This window comes from Hylobates moloch, unplaced genomic scaffold (genome assembly GCF_009828535.3).
Source record: "Hylobates moloch isolate HMO894 unplaced genomic scaffold, HMol_V3 SCAFFOLD_9, whole genome shotgun sequence".
Lineage (NCBI taxonomy): Eukaryota > Metazoa > Chordata > Mammalia > Primates > Hylobatidae > Hylobates > Hylobates moloch.
Window position 1 is genome coordinate 19,431,473 of NW_026652284.1, and position 25,899 is coordinate 19,457,371.

General features: G+C 37.6%; 1 protein-coding gene across 29 annotated transcripts in view; it reads right to left on the reverse strand.

The window, feature by feature from the left end:
• EIF4G3 (eukaryotic translation initiation factor 4 gamma 3) overlaps positions 1 to 25,899 on the reverse strand; it is a 369,995-nt gene that overhangs the window by 125,713 nt on the left and 218,383 nt on the right. For 20 of the 29 annotated variants that reach the window (XM_058443899.1, XM_032759180.2, XM_058443895.1 and 17 more), the window contains 2 exons: positions 10,170 to 10,278; positions 1,665 to 2,501 (listed from right to left, as the gene is read on the reverse strand). In XM_058443899.1, coding sequence (XP_058299882.1) covers positions 1,665 to 2,501; positions 10,170 to 10,278 — 946 coding nt within the window. Of the gene's footprint in view, positions 1 to 1,417; positions 1,570 to 1,664; positions 2,502 to 10,169; positions 10,279 to 25,899 lie in introns of those variants that run through there. The other 9 variants (XM_032759190.2, XM_058443905.1, XM_058443903.1 and 6 more) reach the window with 3 other exon arrangements.

A 25,899-nucleotide genomic window follows, 5' to 3' on the forward strand; every position in this document is an offset into this window, starting at 1 on the left:
ACCAAGTTGTTTTTCTTTTTCTTTTTTTTTTTTTGAGATGGAGTCTCCATCTGTTGCCCAGGCTGGAGTGCGGCAGCACGATCTCAGCTCACTGCAACCTCTGCCTCCCAGGTTCAAGCAATTCTCCTGCCTCAGCCTCCCAAGTAGCTGGGACTACAGGCCCACACCGCCACGCCTGGCTAATTTTTTTGTATGTCAGTGGAGATGGGGTTTCACTGTGTTGCCAAGGCTGGTCTCAAACTCCTGAGCCCAGGCAATCCACCTACCTCGGCCTCCCAAAGTGCAGGGATTACAGGCGTGAGCCCGGGGATTACAGGCGCCCGGCCCCAAGGTTGTTTTTCTAAAGAGTAACTGACAAAACAAGGTCTAAGGTCATCTCTCCACCAAGGAAGAAGTTTCCTAAAACAGTGATGGCACTATGAATACTGATGTCAATGGAAGCCAGATAGTTGAGGAAACAGGTAATTTACAACGATTTATGAAAAATTTCTCACTGTTCCAAATGCCTTGCATTGTTTTCTTTCCTGCTGTGGCTCATGGTGTTCTACAAGATGTTCTGCAGTTCCAAGAAGCCAGACACCTCTTACAGACACTGATGAGGAAATTGTCTCAAGAACTGAGCTGGGTAAAAAAGCCACATCTCAAAAGTAGGGATCAGCTTTTGGGTTTGTCAAATTTCCTTATTACACACCTCAAAATAGACAAAAATACTGAGGATGTTGGTGACCAAAACCTGTCCACTGCATGTCAAGGATCAACTGCTGGAGGAGCACTCATTTATCAAAAAGCCCAATTTACATACGCATTACTTAATCTGACAGGCATACAGAAAGGAAATTATACAGCACACGGCAATGTTGCAGAAGATACGCTGTGCTGAGTTGTTCAAAGCCAAAACTTCAATATTCCTATCGGCTAACTTATCCTAGAATAGCTGATAAGCCTCAGATAACTTTTGATTAAACTTACAATAACCCAATAGTTAGTTCCTAAGGTCCCAGGTGATGCTACATTAAAAAGAAATAATTTGAACTGGGAAGAATATAATATTCCAAGGATATTAATGACCATGTAAAAATGTACACAAAAAATAAAACTGTTTCAAAAGGCAAAGTGAGAGAACGTTAAGCTTACCTGCAAGTGAATCAACAAAAGCATTATATTTTCAAAAATAGTTATGAACCTTTGATGTTCTGATTGCTATCTTCCTACATCCAAGATTTAAAAAGTGGTCATGCATAGAGGAGTTCCTTTAAGTTTAGGATTGACTGGGTTTTAAAATTCTAGGAAGACAGAATTAGGGACTATAGACCATCCTGGTTTTTTGTTTTCTAGCCCCAAAGCAGCAAAATTAAGCATTGAGAAACCGATTCATATGAATGAGGCAATAGCAACAACAACAACAAAACCCAACATGTTTCGTGACATATACCTTGGAGGCATTTTGTATATTTGGAAATTCTCATTTGCATTTTTAGACAATGGAGTAACTCTTTTGCAGGTTGTACTAAAACACAAACACACCACTGAAGAAACCAGACTAGGAATTTCAGCATTCATTCGATGTTTCTGGAAGTCAAGGAAAGTAGCCAATTAAAAAATAACTCAAACACTGCCTCTTCTTCATGTTCAGCAAGCATGAGATTAATCGCAGAATGGCTTACCTGGGACAGGGCTCCTTGAATTTAAGTTTTGAGAATCCAAAATCTCTTCTGTTTGCCCATCCGCTTCTACCTCTATTTTGTTTTGAATCTCTTTTGCATCTTCACTAAGGCAAGTTCTTACGCTCTCGTCCTCCTCTAGGACTCTCTGGACTGTGATGGCAGCACTCGGAGAACTAACAGTAGTGGCGGCAGCAGGAACAATGACTGGAGTGGGAGGAGGAGAAGCTGGAGGAGTTGGAGGAGTTGGAGGAAAGGAAGGAACTGTGGAAGGGATGATGGGAGCTGGGATACACTCCAGTTTCATTTCTTCTGGGGGATTTTCGAGAATCTCCAATTCAAGAGTCAATGGCAATACTTCCTGTTTTACTATTTCCACAATGCTGTCTGTGGCTGATAATTTTTCGCTAACTCCATTTATTTCATTAATTAGGTTAGTACTAGAAATCAGTGGAATATCATTAGGTGCTACACTACAAGGTTTCTTGCATATATCATCATCATTTTCATTTGTTGGTAAAGGGTCTGATGTTTCTGTGCAAGATGTGAGGCTGGGTATAGGAATTGTGTCTTCTCTTGAGGATGAGAGTTCACATCTGTCATCTATAGCAGTGGTGAATATTGGTTGGCTACTAAGAGCAGAAGAGGTGGGGGCTGCAATTGTACTTCGAGCAATAGAAGAAACAGCGGTAGGTGATGGCGGCAGAGGAAGCTCTGCTATGGATACTATTGCAGTAGTTTCAGACGCCTGGCCTTCTTGTTCTTTCTTCTCTCCACTGAGGACTAGCCTAAGGACTGGGGAAGGAGACTTTAACACTGGATCTGGTTTTGGCTTCTCCTCTGGGGAAAAAAAAAAAATAAGTTTTAAGAATAATTCTTGGATCAGAGACTATATATTGCCTTGGGCCAATTCTTTCAATCTCTTACCCTAAATTACAGGTAGCAGAATAGAGACCAATATATTAGACTTATTCTGGTATGCCAAAAACATTGTCTCTTTTCTTTTTTTACTTAAACCTACTGTTTACTTGGTATCCAATACATAAAGTCTGTTTTGGAGTAAGAGAAGGAATCTATTCACCAAAAAATTATATCAAGAATACAACCGAAAAGCTCATCAAAACTGAAGCTAAACCATTCTTGGTTTGGGAGTGAGGCTTTTCTTTAAGGTAGGAAAACCTTCATTTCTACCACCTCTTGTTCCCTAAAAAAATTTTTTCCAAGGATATATTATAGTGGCAAAACAGTACAAGGGCAAACAATTAAAAATTAAATTATTATAAAGGGACTGATGTTAATTTTTATTCTATATATTTTTGTATTTGGGGAGATAATTTTTATTTTAAAAAGTATTACTTGTATAAAAACTCAAGATAAAGCATCACATTTTATTTAATGAAATTATCAGTGAAATCAAACTATTCTCAGTAACTGATAAAAATCAGTTTCTAAATTAATTTACCCTTCAATTCTCAATGGAAGTATATAACCAGAAATAATGTAAGGTATAAAAATGGAAATTGCTGGGCTTGGTGGCACATGCCTATAATCCCAGCTACTCAAAAGGCTGAGGTGGGAGGATCACTTGAGCCCAGGAGTTTGAGGTTGCAGTGAGCTACGAATGCATCACTGCACTCCAGCCTGGGCGACTGAACAAGACCCTGTCTCTAAACAAAACAAAATTTATCTTTTGCCTTTACATGTAAAACAATTAAGGAGAAAACAAAGTTAATACACAAATAAATCCAACGAAAAAGAAAACTTAATATACATACAGTATGAAAATGCTAGTATTTCATAGTATGAAATAGTTTGATATAATATACAAAAATGCATCTGTGTATATATAGAGAGAATGAGACAGAGAGAGAAGAGAAGCTGGTCATCATAATGAGGGTACCAGAAAAATACAAGGAACAATAATTAACAATAATTTCCACATTTTTATTAATAAATTCCAGGTAAATTGATACGTGATTCATCCCTGAGTGGAGGAAACCAAAGGAGATTTAGACTGGCTTCCAGCCTTGTGCTTCCTTGGCACAATAAACAGGCTCCATGGAAAAACATATACTCATGAGTATGTTTATCAAATGACAACAAAAGATTCAAGCACTACTAAAAGACAACCTAAACTGAGACTACTTTCTCCAACAGAATTTTTTATGCATCAATGAAAGTGAATCTTTACAATAAACTGTAATTATGTGAAAGCAAATATGCAGTTTATCAGATAAATAGGTAGTAAATATTACCATTAAGATATTATTAATTCATTCACTGTAATGACACTTATTAGCCTTAAAATGTACTTTTATTTATAGGCACCGAAGCTGGTGCTTCTAAAATTGGACTTTTCTTAGTTACCATAGTGATGAAATAGAATCAATAGGCTCTCATTGCCAAATCCCTCAGACTAAGTTGACAGGGCAACAGACAAAAATATTTCAGGAAAACGTGTCTTTGTGTGTGTGTGTGTGTGTATGTTCGTTCTAGATGGAACATGCCATATATAACAAATATGTATTTATCAAAATAACTTTGATGAAAATAATTTCCAGCTCACTGGAGTAACTGCTAAATAAGTCACCCAGATTACATAATACCACTGTGAAAGCTTATCAGAATAACACCCTTTATGATCACTGACTGAAACCTAGATGCAGTAAATTTAAAAATAGGGCAGGGTGTGATGGCTCGCATCTGTAATCGTAGCACTTTAGGAGGCTGAGACGGGAGGATCTCTTGAGCCTAGGAATTTGCGATAAGCCTCGGCAACATAGTGAGACCTTGTGTCTACAAAAAATAAAAAGATTAGCCAGGTGAGGTGGCGCAGACCTGTAGACCCAGCTACTCGGGAGGCCAAGATGGAAGGACCGTTTGAGCCCAAGAGGTTGAGGCTGCAGCAAGCTGTGATCATGCCACTGCACTCCAACCTGGGCAATAGAGCAAGACGCTGTCTCAAAATGAAAAAGGGAAAAGAAAAGTGGGGAGAACGGGAGAGGGGGAGCAGGGGAAGGGGGGAGGGAGGCGGGGGAGAGAGAGAGAGACAGAGAAAGAGAAATTGATTCTCACATTAAATATCTAATAAGAGTATGTCAATTCAATTATTAATGTTGGGAAACAATTTCTGATAGTAAAAAATCAAACAAAAGTAGACCTACGACTGATAACCTTCTATACACTCTTCAGAAAAATCTAGTACTGAAAAAATTAGGCCAGGCATGGTGAGCTCATGCCTGTAAATCCCAGCACTTTGGGAGGCCAAGGGGGAGGATCACTTGAGCCCAGGAGGTCTCAAACTACAAGACCTCATTTCTACAAGCTGGGCATGGTGGTGTGCACTCGTGGTCCAGGCACTCAGGAGGCCAAGGTGAGAGAACCACCTGAGCCCTGGAGGCTGAGGCTGCAGTGAGCTGTCATCGCACCACTGGACTTCAGCCTGGGTGATACAGCAGAGTGAGACTATCTCAAACAAAACAAAACAAAAAAACTGTGAGTTCTTGATTCTAAAATAAAAGTCCTTTAACCCACTAATTAAAGCTTTAATACAGAAAGCTGAAAACACTGTAGAGCTAAATTAAAAAAAAAAAACACAAAACCATTTTATCCCTCTAAAGATTTCTATTATAAAAAGTTTGGCCATCTTTAGGAATTTGCAGGAATTCCAGCTTTAAGAATTTTAGCAATAATTGTGAAAGGGTTAGCAAAGATAGATGTCTAGAATATTTAAGGCAACACTATAATACAAGAAAAAAGGAAATTAAATGTTCAACAATAGAGATTCATTAAAGAAATAATAATCTGGACATATAATGGCATACTATGCAATATTTAAAATATGTTTTTAAAAGAGTATTTAACGATATGGAAAGTTGTTTGTAATAAAAGATATGTTTTGTTCTGTTTCTGAGACAGAGTCTTGCTCTGTCGCCTAGGCTGGAGTGCACTGATGTGATCTCAGCTCACTGTGACCTCCACCTCCCAGGCTCAAGCAATCCTCCTACCTCAGCCTCCCAAGTATCTGAGACCACATGTACGAGCCACCATACCTGGCTAATATTTTTATTTTTTGTAGAGGCAGGGTCTCGCTATGTTACTCAGCTGGTCTTGAACTCTTGAGCTCAAGCAATCTTCCTGCCTCGTCCTCCCAAAGTGCTTAGATTACAGACGTGAGCCACAGCATCTGGCAAGAATGTTTTTTTTTCTTTTCTTTTTTAGTGGGGCACAAAACTGTATGTAGAACCCAATTTGGTAACTTAAAAAAATACTTAGTACTAACATATGTGCATAGGGGAAAGTCAGTTTATTAATAATGGCTTTGAGTAATCAGACACATACTTTTTCATTTTGCTTAGCTGTAGTTTCCATAAAGAGTGCCAAATTTATAAGAAGAATAAAATTCCTCCCTTTTATTCTCATATGGTGGTGGAATCAATGACCAAGACAGGGGTGTCTTTTGGTTGTCACAAGTCTCTCAATGACTGAGAAGATGCTACTGTCATTTAATAAGCACAGAGAGGAATGCTGAGCATCCTGCAATTTGAGGTACAGTCTCACTTGACAAAGAATAGGTCCTAAATGCCAACAGAGTTCCAAATGAACAACACTGCTATGAATGGTTGAATTACAAACAGAATACCATTCACTGAACACACTAGGTGCTTTCAACAGGCACTAAGATTAAGACTAAGGCACCAACTAAGTCGTTTAATTATCCATACCATATCCTCAATACAATGGATTTAATGTTCTTTCTCACTCAGTAAATAGCAATCATTTCAGCTGTGTACTATCAATAGCAAGCAAAAATTTTAATTCATTCAACAGTTGTTCTCTCTACAAACCAATGTGAAGTACTCCCTATGTCTTCATAAGGTGCCAAACAAATGTAAAATGGTAGATTTGTCTGCAACTTTGGCCTTCATGTAAATATTCTAGCTGTTCACGTCAAAAACTCTGAGAAACCAGAAGCTTAATAATGGCAGCTAACATTTGTTAAGCACTTATTATGTGCCAGGAACTGGGTCAAATACCATACATACACTGTCCCTTTGATTCTCACAACCATGATTGGGGTAGAAATTATTATTTGCCTATTTTACAGATGAGGAAACTGAGGGTTTTAGAGATCAGTCATAGGCCCAAGGTCATATAAGTAGCAAGTGCTCAAGTCTGAGAATGATTTCAAAGCCCACATTCTTCCAACTTTGTGGAGGAAAGGGGAGGCTTATGGAAACAGAAGTACTTAAGTCAATCAAGCAGGAGGGAGACTTTAGAGTTAACAGGAGATTCTGCAACTGAGTACAAACTCTCAGTAATGACATTTCTATTGAGAAAGAAAAAAACGATTTGACTACAAAATGTACAGACTATTGTTTCTGGGAGTAATATAACAATCTTTGAAAAAAGTCAGTTTTTATATGCTAATTTCAAAAGGAATCTACAGTGAAGAAGGAAATTTTTAAAAACTCCTTGGCTGGCTGAGGTAGCCCCCGTAATCCCAGCACCTTGGGAGGCCGTAGCAGGCAGGTCACTTGAGCTCAGGAGTTTGAGACCAGCCTACACAACATGGCAAAACCTCGCCTCTACAAATACAGAAATTAGCTGGGCATGGTGGTTCATGCCAGTAGCTCCCGCTACTCGGGAGGCTGAAGTGAGAGGATGGCTTGAGCCTGGGAGGTGGAGGCTGCAGTGAGCCATGATCGTGTCACTGCACTCCATCCTGGGTGATAGAACGAAACCCTGTCTCAAAATAGAAGAAAAAAGAAAAAAAAACCATTTTCTCTGAAAAAAATAGTGAGCCCTTTCTAACGTTACATAAATTTGGTTAAAAAAAAAAACTCTGAAAACAGTAAAATTTTAGATATCGGCAGGCTATGGATGAAATTAGAAATGTTACTGTTTGACTAGCCAAGAAAGAAAAAAGAAAGAGAGAGATGAAAGAAAGAACGAGAGCAAGAGAAAGAAAGAAAGAAAGAAAGAAAGAAAGAAAGAAAGAAAGAAAGAAGAAAGAAAGAAAGAAAGAAAGAAAGAAAGAAAGAAAGAAAGAAAGAAAAGGAAAGAAAGAAAGAAAGAGAAAAGAGAGTGAGAGAAAGAAAGAGAGAGAGAAAGAAAGAGTGAAAGGGAGAGAGAAAGGGAGAAACAGAGAAAGAGAGTTAGTTTTCTGGTGAATAGTTGGTACTAAAAGGAAGATAACAGTAATCCCAGAGAGTTAGTTATAACCTCTGAAATGCACTTAAAATACTACAAGTTTTTCTTGTCATCAAGGTAACCTGAATACTTTCCAGTTAAGCCTATATTATACACCAATTAGATATGTTGATGTTGTTATTCAAATTTCCACTAAGCAAAACAAAAACAAAAACCTGAGAGGAAATAAAGTCTGCATTCCTTGTCTGGAAATCTGGGCCTAAATATGACAAAATGCAGGGATCTCATAATCTAAAATTTTAACATTTTTTTCACAAAACAATGGCAAACGCAATAATACTGTCTTCAGGAAGGACAGAACTATCACCATCAAAGTATGTGATAAATTTTTTTAAAATCCTGGCACAGCTACAGAGAAAGTCTGCACAGAGGATATATTTTAAGGCCTCTTTGCATGGGAAGTATTCAATATGCTTAGCATAATTCTAACCAGCAAAAAGATTACACACTTGCAAAAGTGCAATGAAGTTTTGAAGGGAAATACTCTGAGAATTATTCTCCATTAAAATTAAAAACATTCTGAATTTTGACTCAAAACTACTTTATCATTGAAGGTAGTGAGTCGACTTCCACATTTGGTCTACAATCTGTAATTTTGCAAGGTAAATGGCTTTACTATTTAAAGAATTCGCTTGAAGTATGCAGGAGTTCTCCTTTAACTCAAAATGTTGCTGAAAGAAGTTCTTGACAGTACAATTTTTTGAAGCATGCCAGATTAGGGATCACTAACTATCTTTTGGTTTAAAACTATCTTATATAACAAATACAATATAGGACCTGTCTGTTCAAGAGTATCAGGCTTCTCAATACTCGGGGAAAATGAAATTTCTATATTAAAAACACATTATCATAATCTTTGTTTGGTGTAAAAATTAATGAAATCATATATTAGAAGTACATCTTCCAGAAAGTTTATAAATGTGATTAACTAACTTGCAGTCTACCCAAAAACCTTTAATATTAAGTATATCTATTTTATGGGCCATTCCTAAATATTTTTTAAAGGATAATTTTTAGTCTGGGCATGGTGCCTCAGGCCTGTAATCCCAGCACTTTGGGAGGCTGAGGCAGGCGGATCATTTCAGGTCAGGAATTCAAGACCAGCCTGGCCAACATGGTGAAACCCCGTCTCTACTAAAAATACAAAAATTAGCTGGGCGTAGTGGTGCATGCCTGTAATCCCAGCTACTCGGGAGGCTGAGGCAGGAGAATAGCTTGAGCCCAGGAGGAGGAGGTTGCAATGAGTCAAGATTCTGTCTAAAAAAAAAAAAAAAAAAAAAAAAAGAATAATTTTTAGAAAATCTATATACTAACTATAGAGCTATAGAATAAACAAATGGCCTGGAGGAATAAATAATTCAAGAAAGTGAGAAGGTAAATGGCTTCCATATTGATATCCAATCATTTTTAGAAATCTGAAACATAAAGCAGAGTCAAAGTTACTTGCTTCCCTGAACTATGTTTAGAATTATCTCTCAATTTTAGTAAAGGTCAAGTTAAAATCCAACTAGGCAGGAAAGAAAGACTATGATATCCCACTTTCTGGTATGAGATTTCCCTTAAGTTTTCTATTATACTCCCAAGGGCACAGTATTTATTTAAACAAACATTTGGCACCTTTAGGTTCAAGTTCAATAGGAGCAGAGACCTTAGTGTACTATTCCTTAATATAGCATTAATGACTATAATTTACTAAGCACTTTTCATGTGATAGGCATGTTCCCGCAGTAATCCTGTCAGGCACATAGGTCTTTATTCCATTCTATAAGTGAAGAAACTGAGACACACAAGGTCAGTGGCTCAATTACGACCAAATAACTAGTGCATGATGGAGCCAGGATTGGAACTTGGCTCCATCTCCAACTGTGGCTATAGAAGCCCAATCTTGTAAGAAGAAATGTTTTACCTTTTTTTCTTTTTTAAAATAGCAAGATACCTATGGGCATGCTGAATATATAAGCTAAACTGTATTGTTCTTGTAAAGTAATATATGCTAGGATTTCTCCCTCCACTTCCCACCTTGTTTTAAAGGGCAGTTTAAGGCAGCTAACCTTTTACCTGTATACAGATACTAACAGTGAGAGGTTAAACAAATATATGAAATAACTTTACCAATCATCCTTACTTTAGTTTCCTAGAGGCAGAATACTTTAATTTTCTGCCTCAAAGCTTTGTTTAAAGGTGGGTGTCTAAATAATCCTTGGATGCTGTACTCTTACTCTTGAATGCTGAGGGCAATGTAATTAATAAAAAAGAGACTAAAGATAAGAGGGAGGAAAACAGTCATACACAAACCTTGCTTCTGGTCGCTAGCTGCAGTGACAGGGGTGCTGGCAGCAAGATGAGCGCTCTCCACAGTCCCATAAACCACAGGGCTGTGCTCGGGGACCTGGCTGGGCAGCTGCTGGGATTTGAAGTACAAAAAAGGGTGATAATGAGCGTGCGAACATAAAAACTAGCAACATGGAACCCAAGCAAGTAGGGAAGACAGTAGAGCACGGGAGATCACAAAATTAAAAAAGGAAAGCAAGGAAAAAATATATAGTCCAATTTAATAAATTGAAAAGTACATGGGAAGACAGGGAAGATAAAGAAAGAGGCAGCAGAAAAAGAGGAAGGAAAAGAAATGATTACTATTAACCACAGCAAGAGAAGACAGCACAACAATCATTAGCACAATTTATTCCCCAGTGTTCCTTCTAACGACAAGCCGACTTGTCAACCTAACAACAGATGTCACATCTGAGAAGGAATTTAACACCCTCCCAAAGACCAAGAAGGATTTGGTCAACTTCATGTATAAATTACCTAGCAAAGCAGGACAAACGGAAAATGTAATGAGGTTGAAAAGCAGTTACAGATTCAAGAAAACAATATTGAAAAATGATTCCTGCTACTTATCCATGTAATCATACAGGTGAAATGCAACTTTGAAAGTATATAATAAAGCAATTTCACCATAAAATGTCTACAGGTTCTGGGTCAAGTATGGTATATTCAGAATCAGAAATCTTGACTAAAATATTGGGTTTTTCAGAGATATGAGGAAACTCTCATTTTCACTCAGGCATTGTATTAGAATGCAAAATGCCCATCAAAATCCAAGCAGGGTAGGTTGAGAAAAATCACAGCTATTGCTCAACTTAGAGGGAACAGAATTACACAAGAGAGGACATGAACATTCATTCTACATCACATTCCAGGCAGGTATTCATTCAGGATTTGAGGGTTACACAAGCCACAAAACAAAGCAGTGTCTCTCCTCGGAGATCTAAGGTGAATTTTTTTGGTATCTATAATATCCTACAACGAATTCTATCAGTGCTATCAGAGTAGAGCTCCCTGCACAATTCTATTTTTCTTTTTACTTTTTTTTTTTCCTGGGGAGTAGGGATGGGGAGATTAAGATGTGGGTGAGTGTGGGCAAATAGAGACACTTAAAAAGTGAGAGTTGATAAAAAATATTTTCAAGTCAGTAAGTGTCACTTAAAATGGGAATATAAAATGAAATAGACACATACAATTTAGGATGATAGATATCATTTAAGTAACAATGCTTTTCAGAATGTACAACATGAAATTTATATCTGACTATATAAGGCTTATATAGAATAATAGACAGATATAGGGAAAATGCTATCATTTCACCTATTCATTAGACCATGAAAACGTTCATATTCCACAATTACTTCTAAATGAAGACTACTAAAATTATATTTCTATATAAAAAAATGGAGAGTTACTGTTTTCACAGGGACAAATAAAGAAAATAGTACTGCTGTAATTACTCTGAATCCTTAGTTTCAGTGGGAAAAAAATACCCTACTGAAATTCAATAGAAAGGTTCACAGCTAAAAATAAAAATACTGATTTTTCAGTTCTATAGGCTGAAAAGAGATCTGGAACAAAGGAAACACTCCATGTTATTTAGCATTCATTAAGCAGTTATCCACATTTCCCAGGAAAAAAAGATTTGTAAATTGTATCATTTACCTAAAAGGAAAAAAATATTAACTACTCCAATTGCCTGGGAAATTAATAACCAAATAAAAAGGGGGCAGGGTAAGTGCTAAAAGTAGGTCACAAAAATGAAATTCACAGAAAAAGATGTTTAAGACAGTAAAAGGCTACTAGAGTCAATGATTTTTCCATCTAAAATACCTTCAATCATATAAAAGATGGACATTTTAAAATAATAAAGTCCTGGAAAGAATCTATGTATAAAGAGTCATCAGAAAGGAGTGAGATAATATGTTTGTTAAGTTACAATTCGAAATCCAAGTATCCAGTACATAGGTATATATCCACAAAATGCTGGGAAAGTACTTCTCAGTTCTCACAGCTATGAAATGTAGAACTAAAGATCCTACAGTCTCCTTCAACTTTATCATTTTATAATCCTCCAACAGTACTAATAAAATCATAACATATTAACATATAATTCAATACTTTTTATTTTTTATTTTTGAGATGGAGTCGCTCTGTCACCAGGCAGGAGTGCAGTGGCGCAACCTTGGCTTACTGAAACCTCCGCCTCCCAGGTTCAAGTGATTTCCCTGCCTCAGCCTCCTCAGTAGCTGGGGTTACAGGTGTGCGCCACCACACCCAAACTAATTTTTTGTATTTTAGTAGAGACAGGGTTTCACCATGTTAGCCAGGGTGGTCTTATCTCCTGACCTTGTGATCCACCTGCCTTGGCATCCCAAAGTGCTGGGATTACAGGTGTAAGCCACCACGCCCGGCCAGAATTCAATACTTTAATCTTGTTCAGAATTAGTTTTAATTTAGGATAATCTTCTCAAATTGTAGTTTAACCTCCAATTTCATCTCTTCTCTCCTAAAGAAGCAACTCAACCAGGCCAGGTGCTGTGGCTCATGCCTGTAATCCCAGCACTCTGGGAGGCCAAGGCAGACAGATCACCGGAAGTCAGGAGTTCGAGACCAGCCTGGCCAACATGATGGAACCCCATCTCTACCAAAAATACAAAAATTAGCCAGGAGTGGTGGCAGATGCCTGTAATTCCAGCTACTCGGGAGGCTGAGGCAGGAGAATTGCTTGAACCCAGGAGGTGGAGGTTGCAGTGAGCCGAGGTCGTACCACTGCACTCCAGCCTAGGCAACAAGAGCAATGCTCCGTCTCAAAAACAAACAGTCTATTACAAAGGAGTTCCTTATCTTCCCAAAGCGCAAATAATCATGAACTATTTTACTAATCAATAAGTCAGAAAAATCAGGAAACATACCAAGTACTGTGACACAAAACATCACATCCAATGCTGTATGCATTTTGATACAAATAAAGAAATTAAGCTAGACGGTTAAGAATATATTTAAGGAATTTCAAAGCCACTGCATTTTAGTCACATTCACTATTGGTGGGAATGAAAATTTATAAAATCATTCTGGAAAGGCAATCACTACCAAAATATAAAATAACTCTATAAAGATGCTAAGGAAGTCAGAGTTAAAAGGTCAGGGTCATTTAGCAGCTCTTTAGACACTGTTGCAACAGCTCATAAATTATGTAAATGGTAAACTCCCCTGTCAAATTTTTCAAAATCAAGGTTCTGATTGGTACAAGGAAAAAAATAAAGTGTTTCTCACTTGTAAACTAGTGTGAAAAGCGTTTAAGGGAGGGCAAGATATTAGATTCTTGACAGTGTTTGAGAAAAATTCTTTATAAATTCTCTTTTAGAACCTACTCAAAGATTTATATACTAAATTTAAAGTACTGACCTCAAGAGATCATGGTAAGCTTAGGCCCACATACTGGAGGAATTCATTTTTTAAAAACATAATGTTTACCTATTAAGTAAACCGGCAACAGAATCTAAAATTGTTCTTAAATACTTCTTTGCACAATTTAAAATTCATTTTTCTTTACACAGGCACATTGTTTTGCCCAGAAAGGGGATCACCTTCTTTTGTCTTCTATTTTAATCACATAAATGACAGAATACTTAAGTACAGAGGTGGTTATAGACAAGGGTCAACAACTATGATCCTGGGGCCATATACCTAATTTTGTACTGCCCACAAGGTAAGTTTCTACAATTTCAAATGTTGGCGGGGTGGTGGGGAAAGCAAGAGACAAACAATATTTCTTGACACATGAAAATTACATAAAATTCAGATTTTGGTGCCCATAAATAACATGTTATTGGAAGAGACACACCCATCCATCTATATATTATCTATAACTGCTTTTGTGCCACAATGGCAGAATTGAAGAGTGCTAAAAAAGACAATATGGCTGCAAAGTCTAAAATATTTACTATCTGGCCCACTACAGAAAATATTCGCTGACCTCTATTATAATTCATTTAGAGAAAGCCAGAGACTTCAAACAGTTACATAAATATAAGCAAACAGTTGATTTACTGTCATCATAAGAATCCCATTCAATGACTTTAAAATAATCCTGTATAAATACCTCATGTATTTAACATATATAAAATCTGTGGATAAACAAGTATAGCCTCCACTGAGAAACACTATGAAGGTTAAGAAGCAAAACAAAGGCCTGGCACGGTGGCTCACGCCTCTAATCCCAGCACTTTGGGAGGCCGAGGCAGGTGGATCACGACGTTAAGAGTTCAAGACCAGCCTGGCCAAGATGGTGAAACCCCAACTCTACTGAAAATACAAAAACTAGCTGGACATGGTGGCAGGCACCTATAATCTCAGCTACTCGGGAGGCTGAGGCAGGAGAATTGCTTGAACTCGGTGGGTGGAGATTGCAGTGAGCCGAGATCACGCCACTGCATTCCAGCCTGGGCGACAGTCAGACCCCGTCTCAAAAAAAAAAAAAAAAAAAAAGAAGCAAAACAATAATATACTTAACGATGCCAGGAAGGAAAAAGTACCAAAACATCCTTCTTTCTTATGTAGGAATTTCTCCCATTCTCTCATTAGAACGGTGTGTGTCAATATGTGCATATTTCCTCCTGATGTTTAACTTGTATAAAACACTATGAATCTACTCATGGCTAAGACAAAATTCCTGGGTTCACAGAGCTTATATTCTATCAAAGGAAACATATGGTATAAACCACAAAATTAATCATTTAATCACTATAGGTATAAATGCTTTACTGGGAAAGTTAAGAGTACAAAGATGACCCATAATCTGGGGTTCTGACTTTGTGACGTGTGTGAGGAAGATATTCTGAGTAAGCAACATTCAGGATGAGTTTCAAAAAATCAATGTGAATGTTGGCATGTAGGAGGAAGGGCAGTTAGATGCATCTCATGCAGAGAGAACATATGTATGAAGACTCTAAAAGGAAGAGTATTCTGTGATCAACTACCTTATGTAAAAGGTAAGAGGGATGCAGAAAGAACAGGGGAATCTGGTGTGAAATTAGGCAGGCAGGAGTCAGGCAGACAGGCCTTACAGGCCAGACCAAGGGTTTTGGTCTTTATCCCCATAGCATGGGAAGCCAGGGCCAGGTTTTAAGCAGCAATATGATATAATCAGATTTGTGTTTTATTTTTTAGGTTTTTTTTTTTTTTGAGACAGGATCTCACTCTGTCACCTCGGCTGGAGTGCAGTGGCGCAATCACAGCTCAATGCAGCCTCGACCTCTTGAGTTCAAGTGTTCCTCCCACCTCAGCCTCCTAAGCAGCTAGGACCACAGGTGTGTACCAACACGCCCAGCTATTTTTTCTTCTATTTTTTGTAGAGATGGGGTCCCAGTATTTTGCCTGGGCTAGTCTTGAACTTCTGGGCTCAAGTAATCCTCCTGCCTCAGCCTCCTAAAATGCGGAGATTACAGGCATGAACCATAACACCTGGCTAATATTTTATAAAGATCATTCTGACCACTGCATGGAGAATGAACTACAGCAAGGAAACAGCAGTTACAAGAATGCAATTTTCAAGGTTACTTCAGTAGTCCAAGGGAAATAATTTTGGTGGTAATAATTGGGGGCAGTGACTGAATTTTACTTAAATGTAGAGGGTAAACTGACTGGGCTTGATTAGGTAACTGACGAGACACGGTAGAGAGGGTATCTATGAGGAGAGAGGGGTAAAAAGAAAAACATTAGGTTTCTGGTTTCTGAGATAGGGGCCAGTCTGAGAAAGGGAACACTGGAGGAGACATAAGGTTTGGAAGTCATGGGTTCGGTTAGAGGAAAACCATGAACTTCAGTTTTGAGGCTGTAGTGCTTGTGAAATAACTGAGTACAGAGATCAAGTCAAAAATTGGGTATCTAACCTGAAGCTCTGAAGTGTTCTTATAATATAATAATATATGACATGCCATAACAAGCACCTCCTTTAATACAAAGGCAATAAAAAAAACAATAAATAATGACCATAGCAATAATATAATGGTAACAATAATTCCACTGAATTCTAATGCAGGAATTACAGGATGTAAGGACTACAATAGGCATCAACCACATAGATCAGTTCTTTCTATACTAATTCTTTCTACACTAATATGGTTTGACTGTGTCCCCACCCAAATCTCATCTTGTAGTTCCCATAATCCCCATACACACCTCAAATATTCTATGAATATGGACTTTTGTATGTTTCTGTATGGACAGTCAATGGTGAAGAGACACTAGATAGTATTTTGTGGGGAAACGGTGTGATATGATTTATGTTTTAAAAAGATCACTCACTTGGGCTGCTGTGTACAGAATCACCAGAGCAAGACAGAAGTGGAGAGATGAGTAAGAAAGTTCCTGTCTAGGGAGAGCGAAGTGGCTTAGGCTACAATAACAGCAGTGAAGGTGGTGGGAACGAGTCAAATGGGACTTGCTGATGTAATGACTGTGGAGAGTGAAATTAAGAGGATTTAAAGGCGACTCCTAGGCTTAGAACCTCAGCAACTTAGGTAGACTACAGTATAATTTACAAAAAAAAAAAAAAAAAACAAGGAGAGCACATCAAACACGTGTTGAAATAGTTTATTTTATTCAATTTTTTTGAGACAGGGTCTCGCTCTGCCACTCAGGCTGAAGTGCAGTAGCATGACCACAGCTCACTGTAGCCTCAAACTCCCAGGCTCAAGCGATCCTCTTGCCTCAGAGACAGGGTATCGATATGTTGCCAGGGCATCGATATGTTGCCAGGGCTGGTGTTGAACTCCTGGGCTCAAGCAATCCCCCCAGCTTGGCCTCCCAAAGTACTGGGATTACAGGCATGAGCCACCGCACCTAGCCCTGAAATAGTTTATAACGAAGGGGTCACAAACTCAAATCCCTTCAGAAACCTTAATATGTGATGCAAAAGGGAGTAAATAATAAAGAACAATGTAACAAACTAGAGGGTGTATGCTTGGGCTAACAGCATTCAGATTGATGAAATATTGTTTTTTCTTTAAACACTGACCTGACAAGACAATACACATCTGCAATAGAGAACATCCTTGAAAGCAATGAATGGTTGCCAAGGTCAGAAATGATGAGAGGAAACCCAGACACTCAAAATGAAAGCTTGAAGGCAGACTTAAGAGTGCTTAAGAAAATGATTTTTAAAGTTCTTGGGGGCAAAAGGAACCCTCAAAACTATACAGATACATGGAAATTAAATAATCTGTTTCTACACAGTATCTGGGTTAATAATGAAATCAAGATAGAAAAATTATCTGAATCAAATGATAATAATGACACAAGTTATCAAAACCTCTGGAGCACAGCAAAAGAAGTGCCAAGAGCAAAGTTTACAGCACTAAATGCGTACATCAAAAAGTCTGAAAGAGCGCAAACTGACAACCTAATGTCATACCTCAAGGAATTAGAAGAACAAGCACAAGCACAAACTAAACAAGACTCTGTCTCAAAAAAAAAAAAAAGAAATAACAAAAATTACAGCAAAACTAAATGAAATTCAAACAAACAAACAAAAAAGCATTACAAAAGATCAATGAAACAAAACATTGGTTATTTGAAAAAATAGACTATTCACTAGAATAACCAAGAAAAGAGAGAAGATCCAAATAAGCTAAATTAGAAATGAAACTGGAGACATTACAACAGACACCAGAGAAATAAAAAACATCACTAGAGACTACTATGAACAACTTTATGCATACAAACCATAAAATCTAAAGGAAATGGATAAATCCCTGGAAACATACCACCCTCCTACATTAAATCAGGAGGAAAGAGAAACCCTGAACAGACCAATGACAAGCAGCAAGATTGAATCAGTAATTTTAAAATTTCCAACACACAAAAAAAGCCTGGGACCAGATGGATTCATGGCTAAATTCTACCAGACATTCAAAGAAGAACTGGTACCAATCCTACTGAAACTATTCCAAGTGACTGAGAAAGAGAGTCCTCCCTAAATCATTCTATGAAGCCAGTATCACCCTGATACCTAAACCAGGAAAAAACATACAAAAAAAGAAAACTACAGACCAATTTCCATGAACACAGATGTAAAAACTGTCAACAAAATACTAGCTAACCAAACGCAACAGCACATCAAAAAGATAATTTATCATGATCAAGTGGGTTTTACTTCAAGGATGCAGAGATGGTTTAACATATGTAAGTCAATAAATGTGGTACATCACATAAAAAGAATTATAAACAAAAACCATATGACCATCTCAATAGATGCTGAAAAAGCATTCAACAAAATCCAGCATCTCTTTATGATAAATCCTCAACCAAGTAGGCATAAAAGGGACTTACCTCAAAATAGTAAAATTCATATATGACAAACCCACAGCCAATATCATACTGAATGGGAAAAAGTTGAAAGTATTCTCCCTGACAACAGGAACAAGACAAGGATGCCTACTTTCACCACCTCTATTCAACACAGTTTTGGAAGTCCTAGCTAAAGCAATTAGGTAAGAGAAAGAAATAAAGGGCATCCAAATTGGAAAAGAGGAAGTCAAACTATCACTGTTTGCAGATGATATAACTGTATACCTAGAAAACCCTAGAGACTCCTCCAAAAGACTCCTAGATTTGATAAATGAGTTCAGTAAAGCCTCAGGTTACAAAATCAACGTACACAAATCAGTAGAACTGCTATACACCAACAATGACCAAGCTGAGAATTAAATCAAGAATTCAATACCTTTTACCACAGCTGCAAAAATAAAATGAAATACCTAGGAATATACTTAATTAACCAAGGAAGTGAAAGATCTCTACAAGGAGAAATACAAAACGCTGCTGAAAGAAATCACAGATGACACAAACAAATGGAAATGCATCCCATAATCATAGACTGGAAGAATCAATGTTGTGAAAATGGCCATACTACTAAAAGCAATCTACAGATTCAACGCAATTCTCATCAAAACACCAACATGTTTCACAGAATCAGAAAAAAAAATCCTAAAATTCATATGGAACCAAAAAGGGGCCCAAGTAGCCAAAGCAATCCTAGGCAAAAAGGAGAAATCTGGGAGCATCACAATTACTTCAAATCATACAAGGTTATAGTTAACAAAACAGTGTGGTACTGGTATAAAAGTAGGCACATAACTAATGGAACAGAATACAGAACCCAGAAATAAAACCAAGAAAGTACAGCCAACTGATCTTCAACAAAGCATACAAAAACATAAATTGACGAACAGACACCCTATTTAACAAGTGGTGCTGGAAAAACTGGCAAACCTCATGTAAAAGAATGAAACGATCCCTATTTCTCACCTTATACAAAAATCAACTCAAAATAGATCAAAGACTTAAATATAAGACCCGAAACTGTAAAAATTCTAGAAGATAACATTGGAAAAACTCTGCTAGACATCAGCCCAGGCAAATAATTCATGACTAAGACCCCAAAGCAAATGCAACAAAAACGCAAATAAATAAATAGAACCTAATTAAACTAAAAACCTTTTGCACAGCAAAAGAAACAATAGAGTAAAAAGACAACCCATAGAGATGCAAACTACACATCTGATGAGGGAAATCTACAAGGAACTCAAACAAATCAGCAATAATAATAATAATAATCCCATCAAAAAGTGGGCAAAGGACATGAATAGACATTTCTCAAAAGAAGATACATAAATTGGCCTACAAACAACATGAAAGCATGCTTAACATCACTAATGATCAAGGAAATGCAAATTAAAACCACAAAGCGATACCATCTTACTGCTGCAAAAATGGCCATTATTAAAAAGTCAAAAAACAACAGATGCTGGCATGGATATGGGGAAAAGGGAATGCTTATACACTGCTGGTGGGAATGTAAAAATGGTAGGAATGCATAACCTCTACGGAAAACAGTACAAAGATTCCTCAAAGAGCTAAAAGTAGATCTACCATTTGATCCAGCAACCCCACTACTGGCTATCTACACAAAGGAAACGAAGTCATTATATGAAAAACAGATTTGCCAAACGTATGTTTATAGCAGTACAATTCACAATTGCAAAGATGTGGAACTAACCTAAGTGCATTTTGATATGTAAGTGTATATATCAAAAATAAATTCTGGCTGGGCACGGTGGCTCATGCCTGTAATCCCAGCACTTTGGGAGGCTGAGGTGGGCAGATCAACTGAGGTCAGGAGTTCAAAACCAGCCTGGCCAACATGGCGAAACCCTGTCCCTACTAAAAATACAAAAATTAGCCGGGCATGGTGGCAGGCACCTGTAATCCCAGCTACTCAGGAGGCTGAGACAGGAGAATCGCTTGAACCCAGGAGGCGGAGGTTGCAGTGAGCCGAGATCATGTCACTGAACTCTAGCCTGAGCAACAGAGACTCTGTCTCAAAAAAAAAAAAAAAAAAAAATTCAGCTGGTGCAGTGGCTCATAGCAGAAATCTGAGAGGCTGAGGCAGGATTATCGCTTGAATTCAGGAGTTTGAGACCAACCTGGGCAACAAGCAAGACCTCATCTTTACTGAAAATAAAAAACATTAGCCAGGCATGGTGGTATGCGCATGTAGTCCCAGCTACTCAGAAGGCTGAGGGGGAGGTGGGAGGGTTGCTTGAGCCCAGGATGTCAAGGCTGCAGTGAGCTGTGACTGTGTCACAGCATTCCAGCCAGGGCAACAGACAAGACCCTGTCTCAAAAAAATAAATAAAACAGAAAATTTAACAATTCCATATGACAGAAGGCACGATTAACAAAGCTAAAACACAATCATCACACAAGAAAAAAATTTTAACATATATCAAAGGATTTATTTAACATGTAAAGCCCTCTTATAAATCTGTCAGACAAAAATCATCACCCAAAAGAAACGTGTACAACGGATAATTCACACACCCACAAATAACTGGCGAACATGAAAAACTTCTTAACTTCACAGAATACACAAAAATTAAACAAGATACTGTTTTTTATTCTGTCAGATAAGCAATGAGTAGGAACCTTTGATGGTCTGTGTGCAAATTTCTTAAAAATAATTTTTATTGGCCAGGTGTGGTGGCTCACACCTGTAATCTCAGCACTTTGGGAGGCCGAGGTGGGCGGATCATGAGGTCAGGAGATCAAGACCATCCTGGCCAACATGGTGAAACCCCGTCTCTACTAAAAATACAAAAATTAGCTGGGCATGGTGGTGCATGCCTGTAATCCCAGCTACTCGGGAGGCTGAGGCAGGAGAATCGCTTGAACCAGGGAGGCAGAGGTTGCAGTGAGCCAAGATTGCACAACTGCACTCCAGCCTGGTGACACAGCAAGACTGTCTCAAAAATAATAATTTTTATTACTGCATAACAGATGTACACAGTTTCAGTGTACACATAAAAATTTAACACATTCATATAATTCAAAGATAAATATTTGTCTTTTCTTTATGCTAGGAGCATTTGAATTCTTCTCTTCTAGCTATTTCAAAATGTACAATGGATTATTGTAAACTATAGTCACCCTACTGATCTACCAAACACTAGGTCTTATTTCCTCTATCAAACGATATAGTGCATACAAATTCATTTTAAACTATGAAACAGCATAACAAAGCAAGGATCTCTGCTCATCATGATGAACAGACAATAGGACACTTTTCAAATGTCCCATTTAAAAACTTTTGAGAGAATCCACCCCAGTTTAGATACCTATTTAAAGTCTACAAGGCTTTACATATTATTGAAAAGAACCATATAAGTCAAGGGAGGTTACTAATGATAAGTTATTTCATTAAAGATAAAGAACAATATAATTTAATTTAGTAACCACTATTTTTATTGTAGTCACCACTAAAACAAAACCATACCCGTATGCTTTAAGGTACAGAATGCTATTAATTTATCAGTGCCTATGACTGAGATGACAAAATGAAATTTTAAAAGATTGGATTTGTTTACATTATACTAGGTATCACCTTCAAATTCTTCATGCAGGAATGTAACTATTTACTGCACATATCAATGTGTAACATGAATATCATAACCGAAGCTATAGACCCAATTCTAGGAAACTATTACTGCTAAACCATGAAATGAACTACAGTTGGCCCTTGAACAATTCAGGAGCTAGAGGAACTGACCCCACACTGTTGAAAATCTGTGTATAACTTTTGTAAAACTTAACTGGTAACAGCCTACTGTTGACTGAAAGCCTTACCGATAAAACATATTTTTTTCTCAGTATGTATGTTTTATATATTATATACTATATTCTTACAATAATGTAAGCTAGAAGAAAATGTGTTTAAGAAAACCATCAGGAAGAGAAAATACATTTCCAATACTATACTGTATTTATCAATATCATAAGTTTACATCATCTGTTTATAAAATAAATCATCTGTCTAAAATGGTGGTCAACCACAGCTGCAGATCTCAATCTATCGTAGATATCAAGCAATTCAACTTTTTCTTGTAATGTTAGCACTTTTCTCTGCTTCTTGGAAGTACTGCCAGCATCACTGGTGGCACTCTGTATGGGTCCCATGGTGTTATTCAAGGTTTATGGCAATGCACTAAACACGATGAAAAAATATGCAACAACAAAGAGAGATTACTTTTTACTATGAGGCACAATTTATAGGAGAGATGAACTGCTCATCTGGAGATGATTAGTGTCACAGGGTATTTTAAGCAGATACTCTCAACACTTGAGCTTACTAAAATAGCAACAGGAGGTGGCTATAAAATTACATTAGTACAGTATGTACTACAGTTAATTTTATGAAGTTAGGATGTAATATTGCCTCTTTTAGTTTTTTTTTTTTTTCTGAGAGACAAGGTCTTGCTATGCTGCCCAGGCTGGTCTCATACTCCTGGGCTGAAGCAACCCTTCCACCTCAGTTTTCCAAAGTGCTGGGATTACAGGCGTGCACCACCATGTCCAGATTGCATATTTATGTCTGTTGACACTTCTCTCAACTGCAAATGGCATCATATATGGTCTGTATTTGTGTACCTAAGTTTTGATCAATTTTAACTTTTATAATAGATTTGTATATATTTTATGGCACTAAATGAAAACACAGACTAGTATCTACATATATTTTATGTATTCATGACATACCTAAATTTTTCTTTTTTTAATAATTTTAGGCAGTATGTCATCTGGGAGTTTTCAAGTTATCACAATGCCCAAAAAATTTTCCAATATATTTACTGAAAAAAATTATCATATAAATGAACCCATTTTGTTCAAGGGTCAACTGTAATTAATAAATGGTCATGGAATTTAAGGTTTGCAGGTATCAACTTCATAAGCAGCTCAACAAAAGACTGAATAACCTGCTGACTTTAGTAATTTTCCCAAATGGTAGCAGAGATTGTATCTTTCCTAAGATATGCTATCAATCCATAATTTCCTACCCCAAAGCCCCATAGCATAGGACTCTCTCCCATGTTACAACTATGTTTCATTACAATAATAATTCTAGAAGCAGGGGGGAAAAAAGAGTATATCAAGGAAGAAGGGTACGTAATTCATTTTTAAAAATTAAGTGATCTTCAGCTGGGCATGGTGGCTCATGCTTGTAATCTCAGAGCTTTGGGAGGCTGAGGCGAGCAGATCACTTGAGGTCAGGTGTTCGAGACCAGCCTGGGTCAAACACGATGAAACCCCGTTTCTACTAAAAATACAAAAATTAGCTGGCGTGGTGGCACATGCCTGTAATTCCAGCTACTCAGGAGGCAAAGGTTGCAGTGAGCCAAGATTGTGCCACTGCACTTGCACTCTAGCCTGGGTGACAGTGAGTGAGACTCCATCTCAAATATAAAAAAAAAAAAAAAAAATTAAGTGACTTTTGATCCACCACTCATCCTATTTGGAAGTAGACAATCTTGACATGGCATCATGTATTTATTTTTACCCTACAGGGTTTCAATGAAGACTATTAGGCATAATAGCTAGCATATTACTAAATACAGAGATATTCCTTATGCCTTATTGTCATCATCAGGAGTTGTGATTTGATACCGAGCGAGTAACAAAATTCTTCCTTCCTTCCCACTTTAATAGGTAAGAACTAAAAGGGAACTCTCAGATTATTTCATACAATTCCTCAATTTACAGACGAAAAAATAGGGGTTTTAAGAACTTAATGTTCTGACCCAAGGTAATAAATCTAAGTAACACAGTGAAAACCAGCAGCAAGTGTTCTAGTGCGCCATGATATCCAGCCATGCACCTCCATCTGTGCACTGTGATCCTCTGTACGGGAACATGTATATACACATATGCATATTTCCTAAATATGTGAGATACAAAATCTCTACTAGTTAACCCATAGAAAATTTTAAGACTTATGAAGAACAGTTTCAAATTCTGTCTACTTCTCATTAGGGTAAAAACAGCAGCAGCAAAAATTTGTTTCTCCTCTCCAATCTCCTCACAGAAACCCAATGCAGTTTCCCTCAATTAACTCATAGCTTGTGTCACAAATTTAATATAATTGCTCCCTCAGCATCCACTTTTTGGCCTGGCATATGTTTTTGAAACCCCTTCACCTTTGGCCTAGTTCAAATATTTCCTTCCTGTGTAGTTGCTTGTGAAAGAGGCTGTTTGTTCTTCATCTCACTGACCCAAAACACAACATATCCCATAGCTGCTGACCATGATAAAACTAATGGTTAACACCAGAGTCATGTAAGTAAGTTCACCCTTTGAAAGTGTTTTCCTCAAACTAGCAAATCCATAACTCCAGTGGGGAAGCCTAAGGGAGGACATGGACCTTAATAAAGGACAGTCCCACAAGTCTTCTTTCTCTCTCTCTCCACCTGCTGGGTGAGTTCCCTGCTGTCTTCAGAGCTCCCCTATCAGCCTCCCATCAGCACTGCTAACCTCTCTGGGATTAGGAAGTAGTACATTTTTTTCTGTTTCATGCATTTTGGTTTCACTTCCTCATTATGTCTCACCTGACAAACACACCCAAACGTAACTTTTCCCTGGTCAGGGCTCTCTTAGAGAGTGGCTATCCTGGTTTATGGCCACTCTTGACAGAGAGACCTCAAGACCAAATTAGATAAAAATCACAACGGCTTGACCGCTTGCCAAAAGCAAACTCATTATATCCTGCTCTTTAAACTTCTCCACGTATACTCAATATTATGTTTCACTACAAAAGAGGTATTTTTAAACATGAAGAGGCATCCCTGACTCACTCTCTCCCTTACATCTGGAGAAAACTTGCATCCCCATTTACATCTGCAGTACTGATTACGCCTGCTGTGCTGGCATTAACAATAGCATCGCCATTCATTTCCACAATCAACCCAATTTAGATGGTAAATTATCATCTAAAAGGTCATCCTTTTTAGAGTCCTTATCTGTTAGTAACTAATTGCTAAACATTTCTCCAACTGGCTTCCTCTCCAATGAATTTCTCACCTGAAATATGATAATAATAGCCTCCCTTCATCTAATCTCCCACTTTTGCACATGCTGTTCCTCTGCCTCAATACCCCTTTCCCTTTCATTTTGTGAATACCCATGAAAGTTAGATCAAATGGCATCTCTGGGGTAAAGCCTTCCCACATTCTTCCAGTCATTCTCTGTGCCTCCTGAAATAATAATAGTTGTAATATTAATAAGATATTTGCTGAATATTCATTGCGCACCAGGCACTGAATTTAAACAATTTTTAAGTATTTTGTCTCATTTAATCCTCTCT